The sequence below is a fragment of the Podarcis tiliguerta genome, assembly GCF_965153285.1.
Source record: "Podarcis tiliguerta genome assembly, chromosome: 7".
Classification (NCBI taxonomy): domain Eukaryota; kingdom Metazoa; phylum Chordata; class Lepidosauria; order Squamata; family Lacertidae; genus Podarcis; species Podarcis tiliguerta.
This window is the reverse complement of record NC_139540.1, coordinates 84,259,158-84,282,346: the sequence shown is the minus strand read 5'-3', so window position 1 is coordinate 84,282,346 and position 23,189 is coordinate 84,259,158. Positions and strand designations below refer to the sequence as shown.

The 23,189-nt window shown below is 42.9% G+C and overlaps 2 protein-coding genes across 3 annotated transcripts in view; both read left to right on the top strand.

The window, feature by feature from the left end:
- Positions 1-8,062: 8,062 nt before the first annotated feature.
- Positions 8,063-10,734, top strand: LOC310682078 (protocadherin gamma-B5-like; the record flags this gene model as incomplete). The annotated part of the gene is made up of 2 exons (XM_083450320.1): positions 8,063-10,483; positions 10,714-10,734. 2 exons carry the CDS (start codon positions 8,063-8,065, stop codon positions 10,732-10,734), a joined length of 2,442 nt encoding a protein of 813 aa, XP_083306446.1.
- A 1,864-nt stretch (positions 10,735-12,598) lies between these two features.
- LOC310681148 (protocadherin gamma-B5-like) overlaps positions 12,599-23,189 on the top strand; it is a 32,735-nt gene continuing 22,144 nt past the window's right edge. For both annotated transcript variants that reach the window (XM_083448663.1, XM_083448664.1), the window contains exon 1: positions 12,599-14,953. In XM_083448663.1, coding sequence (XP_083304789.1) covers positions 12,671-14,953 — 2,283 coding nt within the window. In that variant the 5' untranslated portion in view covers positions 12,599-12,670. The remainder of the gene's footprint in view (positions 14,954-23,189) is intronic.

The following is a 23,189-nucleotide window of genomic DNA, read 5'->3' as shown; positions in this document are numbered from 1 at the left end:
TTTTCATCGTAGAAATGTTGGAAGGTACATAATCGTTTGATCAGATTGATTGTAGTGGAAGGATTTTGTTACCTGCATGGCACTGCCTTAACTGTGGGGCAGATGCTTCAATTAGGTGCCGTTTGGTAGTGTGGTATACTGAACTGATTATAACGAGTTGTAATGTGCAACCACAGGATAAGGAAGGGAAGAAATTGAAGTGTTCCATGAAAGAAAGCTTATTGGAGACACTCACCAAGGAAATGAAGGAACCATGGGTCCTGAGTGGAGGAGGTTTTGATCCCAGATGTTCAGTGGCCTGTGACAACCAATGGCAAGAGCAGCCTCTTCTGGTCCACAAATGGGCAGCAAATGGATCAGCCTTAGGACCGAACCAAAGATCCAAGTCGGAGTGGAGCTGCCTAAAGGAGGCAGACAAGGCAAGATGGACTCTCCTTTCAGTTTAGAAGAAGGTACCTACACTGCTGGGGTGAATGTGACATACAGTTGTGGCCTTTCTTTAAATCGACATTCGGTTCTTTACTTTTTTGGTTGAAGAGAGACAACTTAAATCAGTTAATGAATATCATCTGTCAGTAATAAGACACAGCAATTCCACTTCTCTGAAAATAATGAAGACACTTCAGTGTGAAGACTTACTGTAGGAACCTGGGGACCAAATGGGAATGCAGAGGTGTCCGAGAAACAGATGCAAGTTGGAGAGAGAAAGGAGTCTAGAGGAATCCTATATGATCCTACTGAGCACTGACATCTGCTTCTGAGGCTCTCCTCTGGATGCCCTCATCTTCAGAGAACAGGTGAGCTGTGACAGAAGAGAAAGGCTTCTAGAAGAGGCACAAATCCTTGAAGACTTGCCCATATATATATAGTGCCAAATTAAGTCTTAATTTTATGAAGCTTTTTCTTTAATTGCTCACCACTTTTAATTACTGCAATGCCCCCACCCCACAAAAAGAAAAATTGCTCTTGTTAAGGTAGAGGGAATGGAAATTTCACCAAAGTGTTTAGAGGAGTTTTCATTTACCTTACTTAACTTTATGAGGTGGTTGAAGGTTCTCACCCCATTTTTTCTTGCTTTTTCACTTTTTTAAAAAAATCTACACACTGCTAGCAATAGTGCAAGGCTCTCTTTTTCCACTTCCCATCAGCTGCTCTTCCTGGAATGCCTTGGGGAGGCACCACCTATGTATCACCTATGGCACTGCAGGAAGTGTGGCCGGAGGGAATTGTCACAACACACTCTCCAGCTTCTTGCAGGAGGCACTTCTTGGAATGCCTTGGGAATGGCACAATGCTATGTTGCATTCCATCACTCCCAAAAAATGCAGCCGCTGAGAAGCTGTAGAGAGAGAGCCTCACACCACTGTGACCAGTGTGGGGTTGTTGTTTTAAGTTCAAAAACAGGAATAAAAAGAGAAAACCCTAGGCCTCCTAAGTGTAAGATAATCAGCAATCCGCTTCCCCCATCAATGCAAATGCAAATAATTTTCTCCCATTTTTAATATAGGAACAGACACTAATTTGTTAGTCCGCTATAATGTTGGCAACATCTGAGGACACCTGAACCTTAGAAAACAACATCACCATTCATATATATTACTGTACACCTTGCACACAGAACTGTTTGTCCTGGAAAATAATGGTAATTGAATAGCAGCAATATAGTCCTGTAATGTTGAATCAAATAACCTCTGCATAAGCAGCAATAAAAAAGTCATGATGAAAAGCAGAATGATTACAACTCTAGTGTGAAGCACCTGCGTTTTCTCACTGTGACTCTGGGTGTCGCTGTTCACCAATCCAGCGGACTAACACATGGAGCGATCCAGCCTGCCCATTCTTGCAGATAGGCTGGAATGGAACTGACAGTTCAGGGAACAAAATGATGCAGGTTTTGCTTTAAAAATAAAAAAGGACAGATAAAAGCTCTTTGAACAAGAACTAGTAGTATTCTTTTTCGTGGAAGGAAATGGAAGAAAAACAGAGGCCTTGGAGTTACAAAGAAATAATCATACAATGCCTTGTAATGGTGAATATTTGGAAGGCAGTTTCTGGACAGATCCACTACTCCATTCCAGAGGAGATGCAGAAAAGCTCATTTGTGGGGAATATTGCAAAGGACCTGGGGATAGATCGGAAGCAGCTTTTGGACCATGGACTCCGCATTGTAACTAGCACAGGTATGATTCAGTATTTTGAACTGAATTTCAATACTGGCCATTTACAAACCTCTGAGAGAATAGACAGAGAGAAAATCTGTGGAAGGGCAGAAATGTGCATCTTAAAGTTTCAAGTTATTGCTGAGAGCAACTTAAAGCTTTATGTCATTGAAGTAGAAATCATGGATATAAATGATAATGCTCCCTTCTTTCTGCTGAAGGGATGGGAACTAAAAATCAGTGAATTGTCTACACCTGGATCCCACTTCCCTCTTCCTGAAGCTCAGGATCCAGATCTGGGGATAAATTCTATACAGAGCTACCAACTCACAGGCAGTAGCCATTTTTCTCTGGATGTTCAAATGGGAGAAAATGGGGCAAGACATGCAGAGCTGGTATTGGAAAAGCCTCTGGACAGGGAAGAGCAATCAGATTACGATCTACTCCTCACAGCTACTGATGGAGGTGATCCCATCAGGTCTGGCACAGTACAAATCCACATCATTGTTCTTGATGCAAATGACAATGCACCTGTTTTCAGTCAACCTCTTTATGAAGTGAGTGTCAGTGAGAATATTCCCAAGGGGTCCACACTTTGTACGGTGCAAGCCACTGATATGGATGAAGGAATCCATGGAGACATAAAATACTCTATCCAAAAAATCACGCAAAGGGACTCCCAAATGTTTCTGTTAAATTCCACAACTGGCGAAATCATCCTTACTGGGAATCTTGATTTTGAGGAATCATCCTTATATGAATTTGAGGTGCAAGCCATGGATGGGGGCGGTCTAAGTGACAGATCAAAGGTTGTGATCCTTGTTACAGACATGAATGACAACGCACCTGAAATAACAATAACTTTTGAACTCAACTCTGTCCCTGAGAATTCACGAACTGGAACTGTCATTGCCATTTTAAATGTCCAAGACAGAGATTCGGGAGTCAATGGGGAGGTTATATGCTCAATTCCCAATAATCTGCCTTTCCAACTAAAGAAAACAATGGAGAGCTTTTACACTTTAGTGACTGACAGAGCCCTTGATAGAGAACAAGTGGCGACCTATAATATCACTATTACAGCAACTGATAATGGTACTCCAACATTATCAACCTCTGCAATTATTTCACTGCAGCTGTTAGACACAAATGACAACCCCCCAGTCTTTTTACAGTCAGCCTACACCTCTTATCTCCTAGAAAATAATCCAAGAGGTGCCTCAGTCTTTTCTCTGAAAGCAAGTGATCCAGACTGGGAAGAGAATTCCAGAATAGTATATTCCATCACTGAAAGTCAGATCAGTACACCCCCTCTCTCCTCATACCTCTCCATTAACTCTGAAACTGGGGTTGTTTATGCCTTGAGCTCCTTTGATTATGAAGAGTTTCAGGAAATTAAGTTCCTAGTCAAGGCTCAGGATGGAGGCTCTCCACCACTCAGCTCCAACGTCTCAGTGACTCTTTTCATCCTGGACCAGAATGACAACGCTCCCCAAATCCTGTACCCCTCCCCTCCCACCGACGGCTCCACGGGGATAGAGCTTGCCCCTCACTCCTCAGAGCCAGGCTACCTGGTCACTAAGGTGGTGGCCGTGGATGCGGACTCTGGCCAGAATGCCTGGCTCTCCTACCAGCTGATCAAGGCTACCGAGCCAGGGCTCTTCACTCTGGGGCTCCACACGGGAGAGATCAGGACGGCCCGCTTCTTTTTGGAGAAAGATGCCCTCAAGCAAAGCCTGGTGGTTTTAGTCAAGGACAATGGGCAGCCTCCAATGTCGGCGTCAGTCACTGTCACTGTGGTCTTGGCTGACAGCATCCCTGACATGCTGACTGATCTGAGCAGTGTCCCAGTATCTGAAGACCCACAGTCAGATCTCACCTTCTACTTGGTGACTGCAGTGGCTTTTGTCTCCTGCTTGTTCCTTGCCTTCCTCCTTGTGTTACTGGCACTCAAACTTCGCAGGTGGAAAAATTCTCAGCTATGTGACAATGGAAGTGTGCATTTTGATGGTGCTCCCATATCCCAGTTTGTGGGGATTGATGGAGTCCGAGCATTTCTTCAGTCTTATTGTCATGAGGTTTCACTGACTTCAGGCTCTCGGAAAAGTCAAATCCTTTTTCCAATCGGAAGTTGTACCAATACTCTGACACCACAACAGGCTCCTGATAAGCCAGGCCCTTTGTTAGTTATAGGTGATTCTAACACAGTTTCGGAGGAGGCAGCAATCCATCAGGTGAGTACATAAATGTCAAGACTTTGGTTTCCTCTATTCAATATTCAATATTATATTATTGCATGACAAAACCTAGAGAAAGCCTGTTTATGCTTTTTATCACAAAGATGTAAAGAAATAGGGTGTTTTGGGTTCAATATATAATGAAGCAATTACTTTATTGTTTCAAATAAATACTGTATTTAAATTTAGGACATATTTTAAATAAATCATCTTAGGATAAGACTACTGGCAGCCACCTCTCTCTGTTTCAGCCCCTGTGACTATGTTGCTGGCTGACACCATCCCTGCCACCCTTTCAGATCTGAGCAGCACCTTAGCTCCTGCTGATCCTTATCCTACCTGGTTATTGGAGTGGGCTTTGTTTCATGTTCTTAACTTTCCTCTTGTGTTATTTGCGCTCAAGGTTCACAGCTGCAGAAATTCCTAATAACTGTTACTGTCTCATAATAATAATAATAATAATAATAATAATAATAATAATAATAATAATTTATTTATTTATTTATTTATTTATTTATTTATACATACCCCACCCACCTGGCTGGGTTTTCCCAGCCACTCTGGGCGGCTTCCAACAAAGATTAAAAATCCATGCCTTTCTTCAATCTGATTTGCTTGTACAAAGCTTACGTGGAGGTGATACAATGTCTAGGGTTGGGCGTTACCAGCTTTTCAACATAGCCATGTATCACCAACCAGACATTGCAATATAGTGATACATTGCAATGTTGAAAAGCGGAGCGAGGAACGAGCTGCATTAGGCCTAGCCATGTGAGGCACTGGGGTGAAACTGCCTCAGTATATCTGGTAAAGGTGCCATATATACCACCAGGTGAAGGTACCTTTGTGCTCTGGCTCTCAAACCCGTCCTGGGCTATGTATCAATACATTGGCCAGTCCTAACAATGTCTCTTTATTGAGCATCTGATTTTGCAGTCAGGTTTGTTACCTTTTGTGATGGCTCTGTTAGTACTAGTTACAGTTAGGTAGCCGTGTTGGTCCGCCATAGTCAAAACAAAATAAAAAAAATTTCCTTCCAGTAGCATCTTAGAGACCAACTAAGTTTGTTATTGGTATGCGCTTTCGTGTGCATGCACACACTTCTTCAGTTATTCTGTTAGTACTGTTTTAGTTCTATGGGTGTGGGTGTTATCTGACTAATTTTTCTGGGAGTGAAGGAGTGGTGACGTGTGATTAATTAAGGGCCCCCTTTCCTTCCAGATTTTGAACACTGAATGAGGAGGTGGTTTTTAATTTTTTTAAGACTATCAAAACTAGATGGAATAGGGAAGATCCATACCAGCCTCCCTGCCTTGTGTCATTCCACTCCAGTCCTAAACTCTACTGTAGAACTCTGGCTTTGTCTTCTAAATCTGAGTTGAGGGAGGGGAGGTGCCCACCCAATTGCCCTCTGGCCCAGAGCTTTTGCTTTCTTAATGGCCCATTGCCGTTCCTTTGTTCTTTCTTAATGGCTCATCTTCCAGGTGATTACTTCATAAGGAAGCTCACCTGTATTACATTTTAACCTGTGTTGGGTCCAGGAATTTAGGGGAGTCTGGCACCCACAAACTCATAACAATATATTTGGGGGGGGGGACTGCTGCTTTTCGTTGGAGCCTGTGACATCTAATTGTGCATTAACAGTAGCAGTAGTAACAATGCTGGGGCATGTTCAGATTCTCTACTCTTATCTTCAAATCTTACAACTCTTCACAAGATAGTTGCTTTGTTTTTCTTTACCTTTGTGCTCTGTAAGCCCTATGAAGCATTATTATCTGACCATGCAATGTAGGGACATTGCCATGAGACCAAATGCCATGAGACCAAAAGATCTTCAGAATAAAACCAGAGTTCTGTAATTAGGGAGATACCAGGGTAATGTGATTTGCCCTTCCCCTTACTATAATTTTGTTGTTGTCTTTGGTGGAGGAGAGATGTTCTAAGAAAAATGTGACTGTAAAGATGAGAAAGCGTATCCAAATTTGGTTTTGGAAGTTTTATAGACAGTGCCAATGTGTATCAAAACTTTACTTTAGACAACTAGGAAATGTTGGTGGGAGACATTGTGTAGAATAAAGAGTCTGATGGAAGTGCATTTACCGCCCTCCACAGTGACATGTAGTTCTTCCATATGAGCAGGAAACCTCTTGCTTACAAACAGGAAAAACACACCGTCCTTATTTTACCACACTACACTATTCTGTGATTTCTAATCTTCATTTGATCTGCTTCTAATGAAATTGTGTCATCTTCATATTTCACTATGGAAACACATTTACACTTCCAGTTCTTGTTTATTCTTTTATTCAGTTGTTGAGTATATTTATTGCATTTGTAGTCCATCTCAGAACTCTGATGCAAGGGTTGGATGCAAGATTCATTGCTTTCATATAAAACAACAAATACACATGCATGGATTTGACTGAAATCACAATCATTTGCATCTAAAACATTAGTTGAATGGGCACCTATGTTATATATTTTTCATGTGAATTAAAAACACACAACAACAATAGGAATGTTAATACAATACTGAGCACGCAGGTCAACGTTGCCAGGTTTTAAAGTGGCAAACATCTTGTACTATTTGTTTCATCTGTTCAGAAGATAGTTGAGGAGATGTCTTAGATTGCAAACTGCCCTAGGCAGTCATCTGTTTTGCGCCCCATTGATCCAGACCTAAAATATACATATCTACATAATATGCTGCTTTGCACATCATGCTAAGCCATAGTTTGTTTTAAATCATGGCTTACTCCTGCCGCTGTGGGCACTATGAGCAGCACAAGCAAGCCATAGTAAGATTTGTTGTGTGAAGCCAACGTATCTTCTAAACTTGTTATTGTCTTACCACTCATGGCTTCTGTGAATCATATAATTGTTGAGTTGGAAGGGACAATGAGGGTCATCTAGTCCAAACCCCTGCAATGCAGTAATTTTTTGCCCAATGTGGGGCTCAAACCCATGACCCTAAGATTAAGAGTCTTATGCTCTACTAACTTAGCTATCCCAGATCCATACAACACAACACGCCACAGAATGGCTTCTTTGTGCCATGTGTGGCACCTGCAAGGACATGAGAAAGCTGCAGTAGAGCTAGGAGGCATGTTCATTTGTTTTATTTATTTAATATACAGATTTATAAACACTGTCCCAGCCTGACGCTATTGAACTGGTATTAAAAAAAAGGAAAGAAAAAATACAAAGTTTAAGTGACTCCAAAAACAATTTTCAAAAGATTTCTACACCTGTACAATTAATATTGAATAAAACCACTAGGTCACACTTCAGGGGGTGCCTTGTTCAGTTAACTTAAAATAAACTATGGCTTATATTGGTATGCAATCCAAATCAAAATCTCTATTTATTCACATTAACTGGGATTGCATCTCATGCAGTTCTCTGTCTAAACCTCGTAGTGTCACTGTTAGCCAGTCTAGATGCAGATCCACAGATACTTCCTATACTGTGATACCTCAAAGCAACTGCACAGATAATGGAAACAGCAGAGCACAAAGGAAGGACAGTCTAGCTGAGAAGCTGAAAATACTACTGGTTTAAATACACTAAGAAAAAGCGAAATTATTCTGTCTAACGGGTTTGTCTCTTGTTCTGCTGAGAAACCTGTTCAAAGCAAGCTGGAAAAGTGTTTTATCAGAAAACAGAATGGACAGAAGGAAGGAAGAGGATGGCAAGGCATTCAGAAGGCAAGTACTGCTTCTCTTATTTTTGCCTTTCTCCGGCTGGGCTGCCTCAGAGCAGATTCGCTATTCCATTCCTGAGGAGATGGCAAAGGGTTCGATTGTGGGAAATCTTGCCAAGGATTTGGGACTGAATGCCAGAGATCTAGGAAGGCGCAATCTGCATGCTGTCTCTGTAAATAAAATGCAGTATTTCAATATCAATGCAGAAAATGGAAACCTCTATGTAAATGACAGAATAGATCGAGAGGAAATATGTGACAAAACTCCACTCTGCCTGGTTAATTTTGAGGTGGTGATTGAAAATCCCTTAAATGTTTTCCATATAACTGTGGAAATTCAGGATATTAATGACAATACTCCGCATTTTTTGAAAATTAATATCAACTTAGAGATTGTGGAATCCACTTTGCCAGGCACCAGATTTCTCCTTGGGAAAGCTGAAGATCCTGACATAGGGATGAATTCGCTCCAGAATTACCAGCTGAGCTCTAATAAATATTTGACTTTGGATGTTAAGGAGACTCATGATGGAAATAAATTTGCAGATTTAGTGCTGCAGAAACCATTAGATCGAGAGACCGAACAGACCCTTCACTTGATCCTCACAGCGTTGGATGGGGGTGAACCTAGAAAAACTGGGACTGCCCAGATATGGATTAATGTCACAGATGCCAATGACAACCCCCCAGTTTTCACACAAGAAGTGTACAAGGTCAGTTTGAGGGAAAGTGTTGCAGTTGGATCGCTTGTGCTCCAGGTTACAGCTTCTGATAATGATGAAGGTTCATACGCCCAAATCAGGTATCATTTTAGCAATATACCACTGAATGCCAACAATAAATTCAGTCTAGATCCTTTGAATGGCTCAATCCTACTTATAGGGCTACTGGATTTTGAGGAAACCAAAGAATACACTTTGACAGTTGCAGCAAAAGATGGGGGTGGGTTAGAGACACATTGTAAAGTTGAAATAAGAGTTATTGATGAGAATGACAATTACCCCGAGGTAACCCTGGTTTCCTTGTTTAGCCCAGTCTCTGAAGATTCTCTGCCTGGTACCTTAATAGCTCTGATCAATTTGAATGACAAAGATAGTGGAGATAATGGAAAGGTCACTTGCTATTTACAGGATGATTTGCCCTTCAGAATTCTTCCCTCATCTAACAATTACTACAAGCTCCTGACAGATAGTCCACTTGACAGAGAAAGAGCTCTAGAGTACAATATCTCAGTAACAGCCTCTGACAATGGCACTCCCCCTCTCTCCTCACATAAATCTATCACACTTTTGATTGCTGATATCAATGATAATGCCCCTACCTTTCAGAAGCCATCCTACAACATCTATGTGCCAGAAAACAATCCTTCAGGTGCCTCCATTTTCACCATCAAAGCTTCTGATCCCGATATGGATCAGAACTCACGGATCACATACTCCATCCTCAACAGCAACATTGAGGAGCTTCCCATCTCCTCCTATATCTCCATTAATTCTGAGACCGGCACCATCTATGCCCAGAGATCCTTTGACTATGAACAATTCAGAGAGTTCCGGCTGCAAGTGAAGGCCCAAGATGGGGGTTCTCCGCCTCTCAGCAGCAATGTGAGCGTCAGGGTGTTTGTTCTTGACAGGAATGATAACAGCCCTCGTATCCTGTCCCCCTCACAAGAAGCCAAGGGCTCAGCCTCGTTTGAGATGGTGCCTCGTTCGGCCGAGGCAGATTATCTTGTCACCAAAGTGGTGGCCGTGGATGCAGATTCTGGACACAACGCCTGGCTCTCCTACCACCTGACTCAGGCCACTGAGCCGGCACTCTTCACGGTTGGTTCTCATACTGGAGAGATCAGGACAGCCAGGGCCTTTGTGGAGAGAGATGCTGTGAAACAGAGACTGGTCATTATGGTGAAGGATAATGGGCAGCCGTCTCTCTCGGCCACCATGACTCTGAACCTGGTGTTTGCTGAGAACTTTCAGGAGGCCCTTCCGGAAATGAAGAGCCAACCCATCAGCTCGGAGTATCAGTCTGACCTGCAGTTCTACTTGGTGCTGGCCTTAGCTGTGATCTCCTTCTTGTTCCTCTTGACTGTGATTCTGGCCGTTACAATGAAGCTCCGTCACTCGGGGCATCCCAGGTTCCTACAGTGCTTTGGTCCTGTTCCCCATTCCAAGAATGGTGCCATCTTCCCACCCAACTTTGAAGATGGGACTTTGCCCTATTCCTACCAGCTGTGTCTGTCTTCTGAGACCAGGAAGAATGAGTTTGCCTTCCTGACACCCAATGTTCAGATGGCAGAACAATGTTCAGATGGTGAGAAATCCGATGTTCCTTTCACAGGGAGAAATGAAAGCAATTTGCATTTGGACAAAGTTAATAATGACAAGGTAAATTTTCTTTTCAAAAATTATTTGTGCTGTATTTTCAATAATTTTTAACCATAACTATAATGGAAATTTTAATTGTTTACATGTAGCTTACTCTAGCTGCTATATACCTTTCAGCATTTGGCAATTAAGAGGGTGTAGAATATTCTTTATTTTAGGTTGCTCTCAGAAAGATTATTTTGTAGCCAAGTTTGCAATATCAACAACTTTTTTTCTTTTTCTTTTTGTAGAGCGAAGCTTATATTAGTTAACAAAATTAAATGGTGCCAGACAATCACCATTATAATTATGTCACATGTTAGGGCTATAGTGGTAAATTAAAATTTGGTGAAATCTCGGCCAAATCAAGCAAGCAAGGACCAGCGGCAGAAGGTCTCCTAGATGGGCTGCAGATAAAGGAACAAGTGCTAAGGATGGAAGACAGGTTATATGTTCATGGACAGGCTGGTGGGCAGATATATCTGTTAGGCTAAGCCTGACCTTATTCTCATTCTCACTGAAGGACTGCAGGTCAATAAACCTGCAGCATTCTTAGTAGCTGGAAATACGTTACTAATCCATGTGCGTCTAGCAAGTCTACCTAAATACTTATTGTAAGAAGTTGACAGAATAACATAGCTCAGGTTTCTTAAATTCACTCACCACTAGCACTTCATAAATGTTGCAGTAAGCAGATACATATGCCAAAGTAACTAGGTACATAGTCCCTAAAGGTCACTGACTGACAAAAAGATGTGGGGAACATTGGCAAGAAGCTGTCAATAAACACATATCTGTAAGTGTGTGTCAAACAGATACTCTACATGCAAATCAACCAGATTTAACTGAATGTCATACATACATCTGTAGCAAATCAAAGATTCATGATGTGTAACATCTGGAATAGTTCTGAAAAATACAGGTGTCTCCCTCCACTTACACAGGGGTTATGTTCTTGACCCCTGCAGGCATAACTGAAATCGCATAAAGTGCCCCCCCCCCCCTCCAAACACCCTACTGTATCCAAAAGTATCCACAACTAGAATTGAAGTTATGGGGCTGGCAGGAGGCTGCAGGATGCATGGGAAAGCGGCTGCTGCTGCGCTACCCCACATATCAGCTGTTAGGCAAGGAAGCTGAGCAGCCTAAACAAAGCGTCTCTGTGCCTCTAGTCTCTTCTGGGCTTCCTCTGCCCTCATTGCCTCCCTTTTGGGCTCCAGGGAGGGTTTTCTTGCGAGCCACGTGGACATTTCAGCTCTCTTCTGGCATTTCCAGGTTTGAATTGAATTATTTAATTGTTTCCCAAAACCACACATATACATGGTTGAGTGCAGGTTGATATCACGTAAATGGGGAGGGGAGAGGCCTGTATACAAAACTGAAATATTAATATTCTTATTCTACAGTAGAACCATATCACAAGTATTTAAAATGCATAGCTCTACCATACTCAAGGAAGCTTTATTGAAGACATTATATTTCTTTAAATGAAAAAGGTTGCAAGTCCTGGAAGCCTTTTGTAACATTATCTCAAGTTTCTCACAATAAGCAGGTAGATGGAGATGTGATGGCTTCTCCTCTATGTTATTGATACTCTAAAGAATTGGAGTTACTGTGGGTTGTAATGACAAAATATAAAAAATACATTCTGGGTTGTTGCTTTTGCAAAATCACAAAAGACATTATGTGTTTTGCTTGCCACCCACATATACAAGAAAGCGGCAAGAAATGCCTTATATGTTATTTGCTGAAGACATAAGACACCTCTTGCAGTTCCTCATCTGAGACTCAGAGTGCCGCTGTTGACCAACATAGTTCTCACAGTGGAGCTGAAAATCCAGTGATTTGCTGCTTCTGCAATGTGATTGTTCAGTCACACAGAGCTGGGAAACAGCAGAACACAGGGACTTCCAAAGTGTTTTGCTGAGAAACAAAAACCACTGCAAAATACAGAAATTCGGCAGCAACCAGTAGCCTTGTTTATCATGCCTCATTGAGCTCTTCTGCATCCTAATGGGAATGTGAAACTCCTCATCAGCTCAACGGATTACAGAAAACAAGGATAAAGCACATATCCCTGCAAGAGGAATGGAAGATAGGCAGAAGGAAAACAGCAGATCAGTAAGAAGGCAAGTACCTCTCCTCCTATTATTCTCTCTGTGTGGTCAGATTGCCTCAGAGCACATTCATTATTCCATCCCTGAAGAAATGGAAAAGGGATCCATTGTGGGAAATCCAGCTAAAGACCTGAGACTGAATAATGGAGAAATGGGAAATGGCAATCTGCATATCCTTTCCCTAGGTAAAAAGCAATATTTCACTCTCAGTCCAGAAAATGGGAATTTGTATGTAAGGGAGAGGATTGATAGAGAGGAATTATGTGGTCAAACTGCAATCTGCTCCATCAATTTTGAAGTGGTGCTTGACAGCCCTATGAATATTTTTCATATAACTGTAGAAATCCAAGACATTAATGATAATGCACCATATTTTGTAAAAGGGGATATCAAGCTGGAGATAATTGAATCCTCTTTAAAAGGCACCACATTTCTCCTTGGACAAGCTGAAGATCCTGATCTTGGGGTGAATTCTCTCAAGAATTACAACCTTAGCACAAATCAGTATTTTATCCTGGAAGTGAGAGAAAGAAAGGATGGAAAGAAATATGCAGAATTAATATTGAATAAACAGTTGGATCGGGAAAGTGAAAGTAGTTTCCAATTAATCCTTACGGCGCTGGATGGAGGGAAGCCTGCCAAAACTGGAACAGCCAAAATATGGATCACCGTCATTGATGCAAATGACAACCCACCAGTCTTCACTCAAAAAGTATACACAGTCAATCTGAAAGAAAATGCCCCCAAAGGGTCATCAGTGGTCCAGGTGAAAGCCACAGATAGAGATGATGGTTCAAATGCCCAGATAAACTATAGTTTTAGTAACATCCCAGAAATTGCTCACCAGAAATTCTACTTGGATCCACAAGATGGGACAATAACACTTAAGGAGGCTCTGGACTTTGAGGAAATAGAAGAATATGCAATGGCAGTGGAAGCAAGAGATGGGGGAGGATTAGTCGCTCAATGCAATGTTGAAATTTCACTCCTAGATGAGAATGACAATGCGCCAGAAGTGATTCTGGCCTCTTTATCCAGCCCAATCCCTGAAGACTCTGCAGTAGGAACCCTGGTAGCCCTTATCAATGTAAATGATAGAGACTCTGGAGACAATGGGAAGATTGCTTGTGATTTACAACACAATTTGCCATTCAAGATGGTATCAGCCTCCAATAATTATTATAAGCTTCTCACAGATGCCCCCTTGGACAGAGAAAGAACTCCAGAGTACAATATCACAGTCACAGCCACAGACAAAGGCAACCCCCCTCTTTCCACATACAAAACCATCACACTGCAGATCTCAGACATCAATGACAACTGCCCTGCCTTTGAGAAACCCTATTATACTGCCTATGTCCCAGAGAACAACCCTTCAGGCTCCTCCATTTTCAGGGTCAAAGCCTCCGACCCAGATGTGGACCAGAATGCTCAAATCACCTACTCTATTCGCAACAGCATCACTGAGGGGCTGCCTCTCTCGTCCTTCCTCTCCATTAATTCTGAGACTGGCACTATCTATGCTCAGCGCTCCTTTGACTATGAGCAAGTCAGGGAGTTTCAAGTGGAGGTGAGGGCCGAAGATGGAGGCTCCCCCCGTCTCAGCAGCAATGCCACTATGAGAGTGTGCATTCTGGACCAGAATGACCAAAGCCCTCAGATTCTTTACCCTTCTCAAGGAGTAGAGGGCTCCTCCTTGTTTGAGATGGTGCCTCGCTCAGCAGAGGAGGGTTATCTGGTGACCAAGGTGGTGGCTGTGGATGCTGACTCTGGACACAACGCTTGGCTCTCCTACTATCTGCTCCAGGCAACAGAACCTGGGCTGTTCTCAATTGGTTCCCATACTGGGGAGATCAGGACCTCACGGGCTTTTCTGGAAAGAGATGCTGTGAAGCAGAAGCTCATCATCTTAGTCAAGGATAATGGGCAGCCACCACTGTCTGCTACCGTGAGTCTCAACCTGGTGTTTGCTGAGAACTTCCAGGAGGCACTTCCGGAAATTAGCCACCAGCCCAATGACTCCGAGTATCAATCGGATCTGCAGTTCTTCTTGGTGCTGGCCTTAGCTTTGATTTCATTCTTATTCCTCCTGACAGTGATTCTGGCCATTCTCATGAAGATTCGGCGATCAGGGAACCCCAAATTCCTGCAGTGTTTTGCTCCTGTTCCCCATTCAAACAACACGGTCATTTTCCCACCAAACTATGAAGAAGGAACATTGCCGTATTCCTATCAGCTGTGCTTATCTTCTGAGTCCAGGGTACAGGAGTTCACCTTTCCAACACCCAATCTTCAAACCGCAGATAAGTCTAATGTTACTTTGACTGCCAATGGAGGCAATATCCTAAATTCTGAGATGGATAATGCTGATATGGTGAGTTTATTTTCAGCGGTGCATGGTTAACATTTTAAGCATTCTCTTTATGTCTATAGGCAACTAGTATATTTTAAGCTGATTTATCTGAGTTTTTTATATAAGCATTCAGTTCACATGAAGATGGGGCAGCTACCCCCTCTTCTTGAACCTCACAGGTGTACTTGAAGCTGAATGTCTGTACAGAACATGCTGTACAGGTGTTCTCAAATAGGCCTTTTCTTTGTCATCAGAAATCTTGCAAATGGAAGGGTCTATTGCTATGTGTACAGGCCTATTTTTAGATGTTCAGATCTTCAACTGAATTTGTGGAGATGAGTATGATCTTTCTTCATCCCCTCAACACATTCATCGGATGTGGATGTGGCATAAAGAAAATGCTATGTATGCCATCTAACCTTTATCTAGTTTATCATTACTTCATTTTACTGATGAACTTCTGCTCTTCCACTTCATACCTTTAATGAAAAATGTGTTTGATAGAGATAAGGAGTGGGATGAGAGAGGGGGAGGAATGGGAGGGAGAGAGAGAGACAGAGAGAGAGAGATGTACCTTATACCATCAGAAAGCTGTATATTTTGTTCTGCTTTAGGGCAGTGAAAATTAGAGGGAAGGGTCCCAACTACATGGCTTAATTTTAGAATAAAATGTTTCAGGAAATACCTAAAATGATTCACCAAAGGTAGAACCAGCTTTAATAGTACTTTTATGTTTCTAAAGGTAAAGGTAAAGGGACCCCTGATCATTAGGTCCAGTCGTGGCCGACTCTGGGGTTACGGTGCTCATCTCGCTTTATTGGCCGAGGGAGCTGGCGTACAGCTTCCAGGTCATGAGGCCAGCATGACTAAGCTGCTTCTGGCAAACCAGAGCAGCGCACGGAAACGCCATTTACCTTCCCGCCTATTTATCTACTTGCACTTTGATATGCTTTCGAACTGCTAGTTTGGCAGGAGCAGGGACCAAGCAATGGGAGCTCACCCCGTCGCGGGGATTCAAACCGCCGCCCTTCTGATCAGGAAGCCCTGGGCTCTGTGGTTTAACCCACAGCACCACCCGCGTCCCTATGTTTCTAGTTCATTTTAAATGTGAAAAGTGCATCACAAACGTTTTAATAGTAACTCAGTATTATTTCCCCTTGCTTCTGAATAACCCCCAAGGTACTTCCTCATATAATCACTATATCTCAGATTGTGATTGGAGAAATAACGGTAGCAAATATGGCTGAGGTTGCATTTGAGGTGTTTAAACAAATGTATTTTGTCAGCCAAATGAGAGCCAGATTAGTACTGCCAACTTGCACACACTTGTCTCATTGCCTATGCCACCCACCACCTGGCTCTTGTTGGGCTTTCTGGAGCAACCACCCCATCACCATGCCTCCCTATGAGGAAGGTGAACTGCCTCACTCTGAGCAAGATAGCCCGGGAATATACCTGCATCACTAATTCTTTTAAACTTTTAACTAAATCTAGTAAAGGTAAAGGGACCCCTGACCATTAGGTCCAGTCGTGACCGACTCTGGGGTTGTGGCGCTCATCTTGCTTTAGTGGCCGAGGGAGCTGGCGTACAGCTTCTGGGTCATGTGGGCAGTATGACTAAGCCGCTTCTGGTGAAACCAGAGCAGCGCACGGAAACGCCGCTTACCTTCCTGCCAGAGCGGTACCTATTTATCTACTTGCACTTTGATGTGCTTTTGAACTGCTAGGTGGGCAAGAGCAGGGACCGAGCAATGGGAGCTCACTCCATCACGGGGATTCGAACAGCCGACCTTCTGATTGGCAAGTCCTAGGCTCTGTGGTTTAACCCACAGTGCCACCCGTGTCCCTTAACTAAATCTAGAAGATAACAATTAGCCATTGCAGTAAAGCAGAGGCAGTCTATCACTCACTTGGGTCTCCTCCAAGGAAAGACACCCCCACTTCCTTTGAAGCAATAGGTTCTCCTGCTACCTTCTCAAAATAACCTTACTGCAAACTGGGCCCTCGGAAGCCTGGTTTTATTTCTTTCTGGACAAAAGCTTCACAGCAAATTCCAAAATTGATTGTATGTAGGAAGGTGACATCTCTGAACAGCCTTTCCTTTCCTATACCAAGTGTAGCTCTGCACATAACTGTCAACCTTCCCTTTTTTGTGTGGGAAATTCCCTTATTCCAGTGCCGTTTCCCACTGCTTCCCGCTGCTATCCCGGATTGTTAGATATCCCATAGACTGTCCCCGGGACAGTCTGCTGGTGATCCCTTATTTTCGGGGCTGCTGATCCCTTATTTTCAAATCTGAAAGTTAACAGCTATGGCTCTGCAGTTCATAGCAGGATGGGGGCAGGTCCAGGTTTGTCCTTTATGGAGAGCAATAGTCACACTTCAGTTAACATGATTAAAGTTAGTCTCTTGAGTAATGGACCCATATCCTCAGGAGCACCCTATTGAAATGTTGGCTTGATGGCATTGCATTGCCGAAGCTGTGAGCTGTGCAAAATGACTTGAGGTGACCTATTTCCATCAGGAAGGCTTCCAGGAGCTCCCTTGCATTTGTTGCAAAGTGAACCACACTGAGGCAATTAAAAAAAAAAATCATAGTCAACATAGGTGTGTCTCCCAGGCTCTTGAACTAGCAGCCTGCAAACAAGCTCACTGCCACCTAGTACAGCCTTTTCCGGCATAAGGAGAGCAGTACATAAATGAAATGTTTGAGTGCCATTGAACATCGAAAAGAAGAAGAAAACATTTGAATTTTTGCACTTGTTTCATTGGAACAAATATTTTGATTTGGGGTGGGAAGTCATTTGCCTTCGGATAAGATTATTCTGATATCTTAGAAAGGCTATTTGTGTAACATAGAAAGAAGCAGTGGTGAGTGGGAGATTTATGAGTAGGTAAAAATTACTGGAAATGTTTTGAAATTGCATCTGGGATCCAAGTGAAATTGAAGCCATATTGATAAGACATAAGTAAAAATGTGCATGTTATTGTTACGTTTCCGAGCACAATTCAAAGTGTGATGCTGACCTTTAAAGCCCTAAAGCTTTGGCTCTGCATACCTGAAGTAGCGTCTCCACCCCTATCATTCAGCCAAGACATAGATACAGCTCCAAGGGCCTTCTGGCAGTTCCCTTGCTGCAAGAAATGAAATTACAGGGAACCAGGCGGAAGGCCTTCTCGGTAGTTATGCCCGCCCTGTGGAATGCCCTCCCATCAGATGTTAAGCAAATAAACAACTTTTAGAAGACATCTGAAGGTAGCCCTGTATAGGGAATGTTTTAATGTTTGACGTCTTACTGTGTTTTAATTTGTTAGAAGTCACCCAGAGTGGCTGGGGCAACCTAGTCAAGTGGGTGGAATAATAATAATAATCTTTCTTCTTCTTCTTCTTCTTCTTCTTCTTCTTTCTTCTTCTACTTTTTTGGCGATCACTCGTAGCTGAGTTAGGTTGTCTTCCAAAACATAGTTTTAGCAGTGAGTCCGTAAGTCACTGTGGAGGTCCATTATGGATCCACACATCCTTCCACAGTGGGGACACAGATTTCTGGGCGGGAGTTGATCATGGTGAGGGTTTGCCAAGTGTGCCTTCCTCTTAGCTCATTTCTCCTTTTTGTCCTGAGTTCAAGTGTCTTCAAAGCCCATGACACCTTTGGTAAAGGCTGTTCTCCTATTGGAGCACTCGCAGGCCAGTGTTTCCTAGTTGTCGGTGTTTATACTACATTTTTAAAGATTTGCCTTGAGAGAGTCTTTAAACTTCTTTTGGTGAAATAATAATAATAATAATAATAATAATAATAATAATAATAATAATTCTTCAAAATAAAAAAGTGGGTGCCAATTCTTTACACTAAACTAATAGCAATATCACAGTCATTATTTTAGTCCATGAAAACTTGTGCCACATTTGCTTTAAGACACCACAAGACAATTCTGTTTTTATTTTGAAAGTTGATAACATGGATAAAAGGATGTTGACATGCAGCTGTAATTTGACAACATAAACGGTGGAGGACCAAAGACAACTCTCCTGGATGCTTCCAATTTGTGGTTGTCCTGGACACTCCAAAATATGAACACACCCAGGTTGCTTTTCAATTATAAGCTGAATGAGAAAGAATCCCTTGCAGTTCTCTGTCTGAGCCTCAGGATGTCAGTGTCAGCCAGTGTGGAAGCCACAGAGAAGATGCAGGAGACCCCTGGATAGTTTTCTAGAAAGGGATTGTTTCACCATTTCTGTACAGAAACAGCAGATCACAACAACCAAGCAATCTTGCTGGAAAGGACAGTAAAAATTTAAGAAGGAACTGATTTACCTAGGCAGAAATCCAGCTTAGTCTTTGTTGTGGAGATTCCTTGTGATCAGATGACAATTTGATCATTACAAGCTGAGAAAAGGAGACAGCTGTATGGATAGAAGAAACAAAAACAATGGAATGGCACTCAGAAGGCAAGTACTGCTTCTCTTATTTTTGCCTTTCTCCGGCTGGGCTGCCTCAGAGCAGATTCGTTATTCTATCCTTGAGGAGAAGCCAAAGGGTTCGGTTGTGGGGAATCTTGCTGAGGATTTGGGACTGAATGCCAGAGATCTAGGAAGGCGCAATCTGCATGCTGTCTCTGTGAACAAAATGCAGTATTTCAGTATCAATGCAGAAAATGGAAATCTCTATGTAAATGACAGGATTGACAGAGAGGAAATATGTGGCACAACTCCACTCTGTCTTGTTAATTTTGAGGTGGTAATGGAAAATCCCCTTAATATTTTTCATGTGACTATTACAATTCAAGATATAAATGACAATGCGCCATTCTTTCTCAGTGGCAATATCAACTTAGAAACAAGCGAACTAACTTTGTTAGGAACACGGTTTTTCCTTGGGAAAGCTGAAGATCCTGACATTGGGATGAATGCTCTCCAGAATTACCACCTTAGCTTGAATCAGTATTTTACTCTGGATGTTAAAGAGACTCATGATGGAAGTAAATTTGCAGATTTAGTGCTGCAGAAAGCACTAGATCGAGAGACCGAACAGACCCTTCACTTGATTCTCACAGCGTTGGATGGGGGTGAACCTAGAAAAACTGGGACTGCCCAGATATGGATTAATGTTACTGATGCCAATGACAACCCCCCAGTTTTCACTCAAGAGGTGTACAAGGTCAGTTTGAGGGAAAGTGTTGCAGTTGGATCGCTTGTGCTCCAGGTTACAGCTTCTGATAATGATGAAGGTTCATACGCCCAAATCAGGTATTATTTTAGTAATATACCACAGAATGCCAACAAGAAATTCAGTCTAGATCCATTGAATGGCTCAATCCTACTTATAGGGTTATTGGACTTTGAGGATATCAGTGAATATACTATATCAGTAGCAGCCAAAGATGGTGGTGGATTAGTGACACATTGCAAAGTTGAAATTAGCGTTCGTGATGAGAATGATAATGCCCCAGAGGTTACTTTAGCCTCCATGTTTAGCCCAGTTCCGGAAGATTCTATGTCAGGAACAGTCATTGCTCTGATCAATGTAAATGACAGAGATAGTGGAGATAATGGAAAGGTTACTTGCTACCTACAAGATGATTTACCCTTCAAAGTTCTTCCGTCATCAAACAATTACTTCAAGCTCCAGACAGACAGTCTCCTGGACAGAGAAAGAACTCCTGCATATAATATTACAATCACAGCAATTGATAAAGGAACTCCACCTCTTTCCACACACAAAACAATCTCTCTACAGATCTCAGATATCAATGATAATGCCCCTACATTTCAGAAGCCATCCTACAACATCTACGTGCCAGAAAACAATCCTTCAGGTGCCTCCATTTTCACCATCAAAGCCTCTGATCCCGATATGGACCAGAACTCACGGATCACATACTCCATCCTCAACAGCAACATCGAGGAGCTTCCCATCTCCTCCTATATCTCCATTAATTCAGAGACCGGCACCATCTATGCCCAGAGATCCTTTGACTATGAACAATTCAGAGAGTTCCGGCTGCAAGTGAAGGCCCAAGATGGGGGTTCTCCGCCTCTCAGCAGCAATGTGAGCGTCAGGGTGTTTGTTCTTGACAGGAATGATAACAGCCCTCGTATCCTGTCCCCCTCACAAGAAGCCAAGGGCTCAGCCTTGTTTGAGATGGTGCCTCGTTCGGCCGAGGCAGATTATCTTGTCACCAAGGTGGTGGCCGTGGATGCAGATTCCGGACACAACGCCTGGCTCTCCTACCACCTGACTCAGGCCACTGAGCCGGCACTCTTCACGGTTGGTTCTCATACTGGAGAGATCAGGACCGCCAGGGCCTTTGTGGAGAGAGACGCTGTGAAACAGAGACTGGTCATTATGGTGAAGGATAACGGGCAGCCGTCTCTCTCGGCCACCATGACTCTGAACCTGGTGTTTGCTGAGAACTTTCAGGAGGCCCTTCCGGAAATGAAGAGCCAACCCAGCAGCTCGGAGTATCAGTCTGACCTGCAGTTCTACTTGGTGCTGGCCTTAGCTGTGATCTCCTTCTTGTTCCTCTTGACTGTCATTCTGGCTGTTACAATGAAGCTCCGTCAATCAGGGCATCCCAGGTTCCTACAGTGCTTTGGTCCTGTTCCCCATTCCAAGAATGGTGCCATCTTCCCACCCAACTTTGAAGATGGGACTTTGCCCTATTCCTACCAGCTGTGTCTGTCTTCTGAGACCAGGAAGAATGAGTTTGCCTTCCTGACACCCAGTGTTCAGATGGTAGACAATATTATTGGCAGTGAGAAACCTGCTGTGCCTTTTACAGGCAACGGAGAAAATAATTGTCAAGCTGAGATGAATAAAGATGAAGAGGTAAGAATTGTTATCCAGAATTATTTGTGTAAGCCATGGTGTTTTTCAATGAGCAAAATCCAGACAGAATGCCTCCATACTTTTGTCGAAATTGCCATAGTTTGTCTTCTTTTTACTCAGCATTCACACAATACTGTTACAAAATCAGTAACACCTTTTCCACCTTTTCTTAGTGGATGGAAGGCTAACAATTTTTTTTTAGAAAAATAGCATAAGCTCTATGGCAATTCTTCTCTCTCTCTCTCTCTCTCTCTCTCTCTCTCTTTGTGTGTGTGTGTGTGTGTGTGTACAGGGAAGTGGTGATGGTAAATTGGCCTTTATTTGTATCAGTTCTCTCCCTTGTAATTGATGTAGATAATATTACTGAGAGCAGAAGTCTTTAGTCTCTCTCTCTCTCTGTCTGTCTCTCTCTCTCTCTCTCTCTCTCTCTCTCTCTCTCTCACACACACACACACACACGAGAGAGAGAGAGAGAGAGAGAGAGAGAGAGAGCGCGCTTGTGGTGACCAGCTGAATTATTCTTGCGTCTCTGAAGTGAAGCTTCAGAAATAAAGTGTATGAGTCATGTGTTTTTAGGACTATGATGATAATATCGGTGAGAAGCAATTTGACTGTCAGTAACCAACTCCTCTCTTTGGAAGAATAATTCTAGAATTTTGTTGTGAAACCATCTAGGCCTGGGGCTTTATGTATTTTTTTGTTTTTGAGGACAATCTCTATTTCCACTGGGATGATAGGACTGTCCAATGAACTCTTGTTCGTCTTCTGTTATGGTTGGCATGGGCAGTCCTGTCAGGTGGTTCTTGATTCCCTGTTGGGGTGGGTTGTGGGAGGTGTATAGGTTGGAGTAGAATTCAGCGAATTCTGACTCCAGTCCTATGCACACTTTATCTAAATGTGCCCCAGACTGTGGTGTGCCTAGATGTCAACATGTCTGTAGGAAGCTAAGGTAAAGGTAAAGGGACCCCTAACCATTAGGTCCAGTTGTGGATGACTCTGGGGCTGCGGTGCTCATCTCGCTTTATTGGCCAAAGGAGCCGGCATACAGCTTCTGGGTCATGTGGCCAGCATGACTAAGCCGCTTCTGGTGAACCAGAGCAGCGCACCAAAACGCCGTTTACCTTCCCACCAGAGTGGTATCTATTTATCTACTGGCACTTTTACGTGCTTTCAAACTGCTAGGTTGGCAGGAGCAGGGACCTAGCAACAGGAGCACACCCCGTCGTGGGGATTCTAACTGCCGACCTTTTCATCAGCAAGCCCTAGGCTCTGTGATTTAACCCACAGCGCCACCCATGGAAAGCTAAGGGCTTTCCCAAATATGAGCATTGCTTTTGTGTCTGCATTAATCTTTCCTCTATATAAGGAGCTATTTAAGAGAATTGTAGAATTGTAGAGTTGGAAGGGTCAATTATGAATCCAGCCCAGTG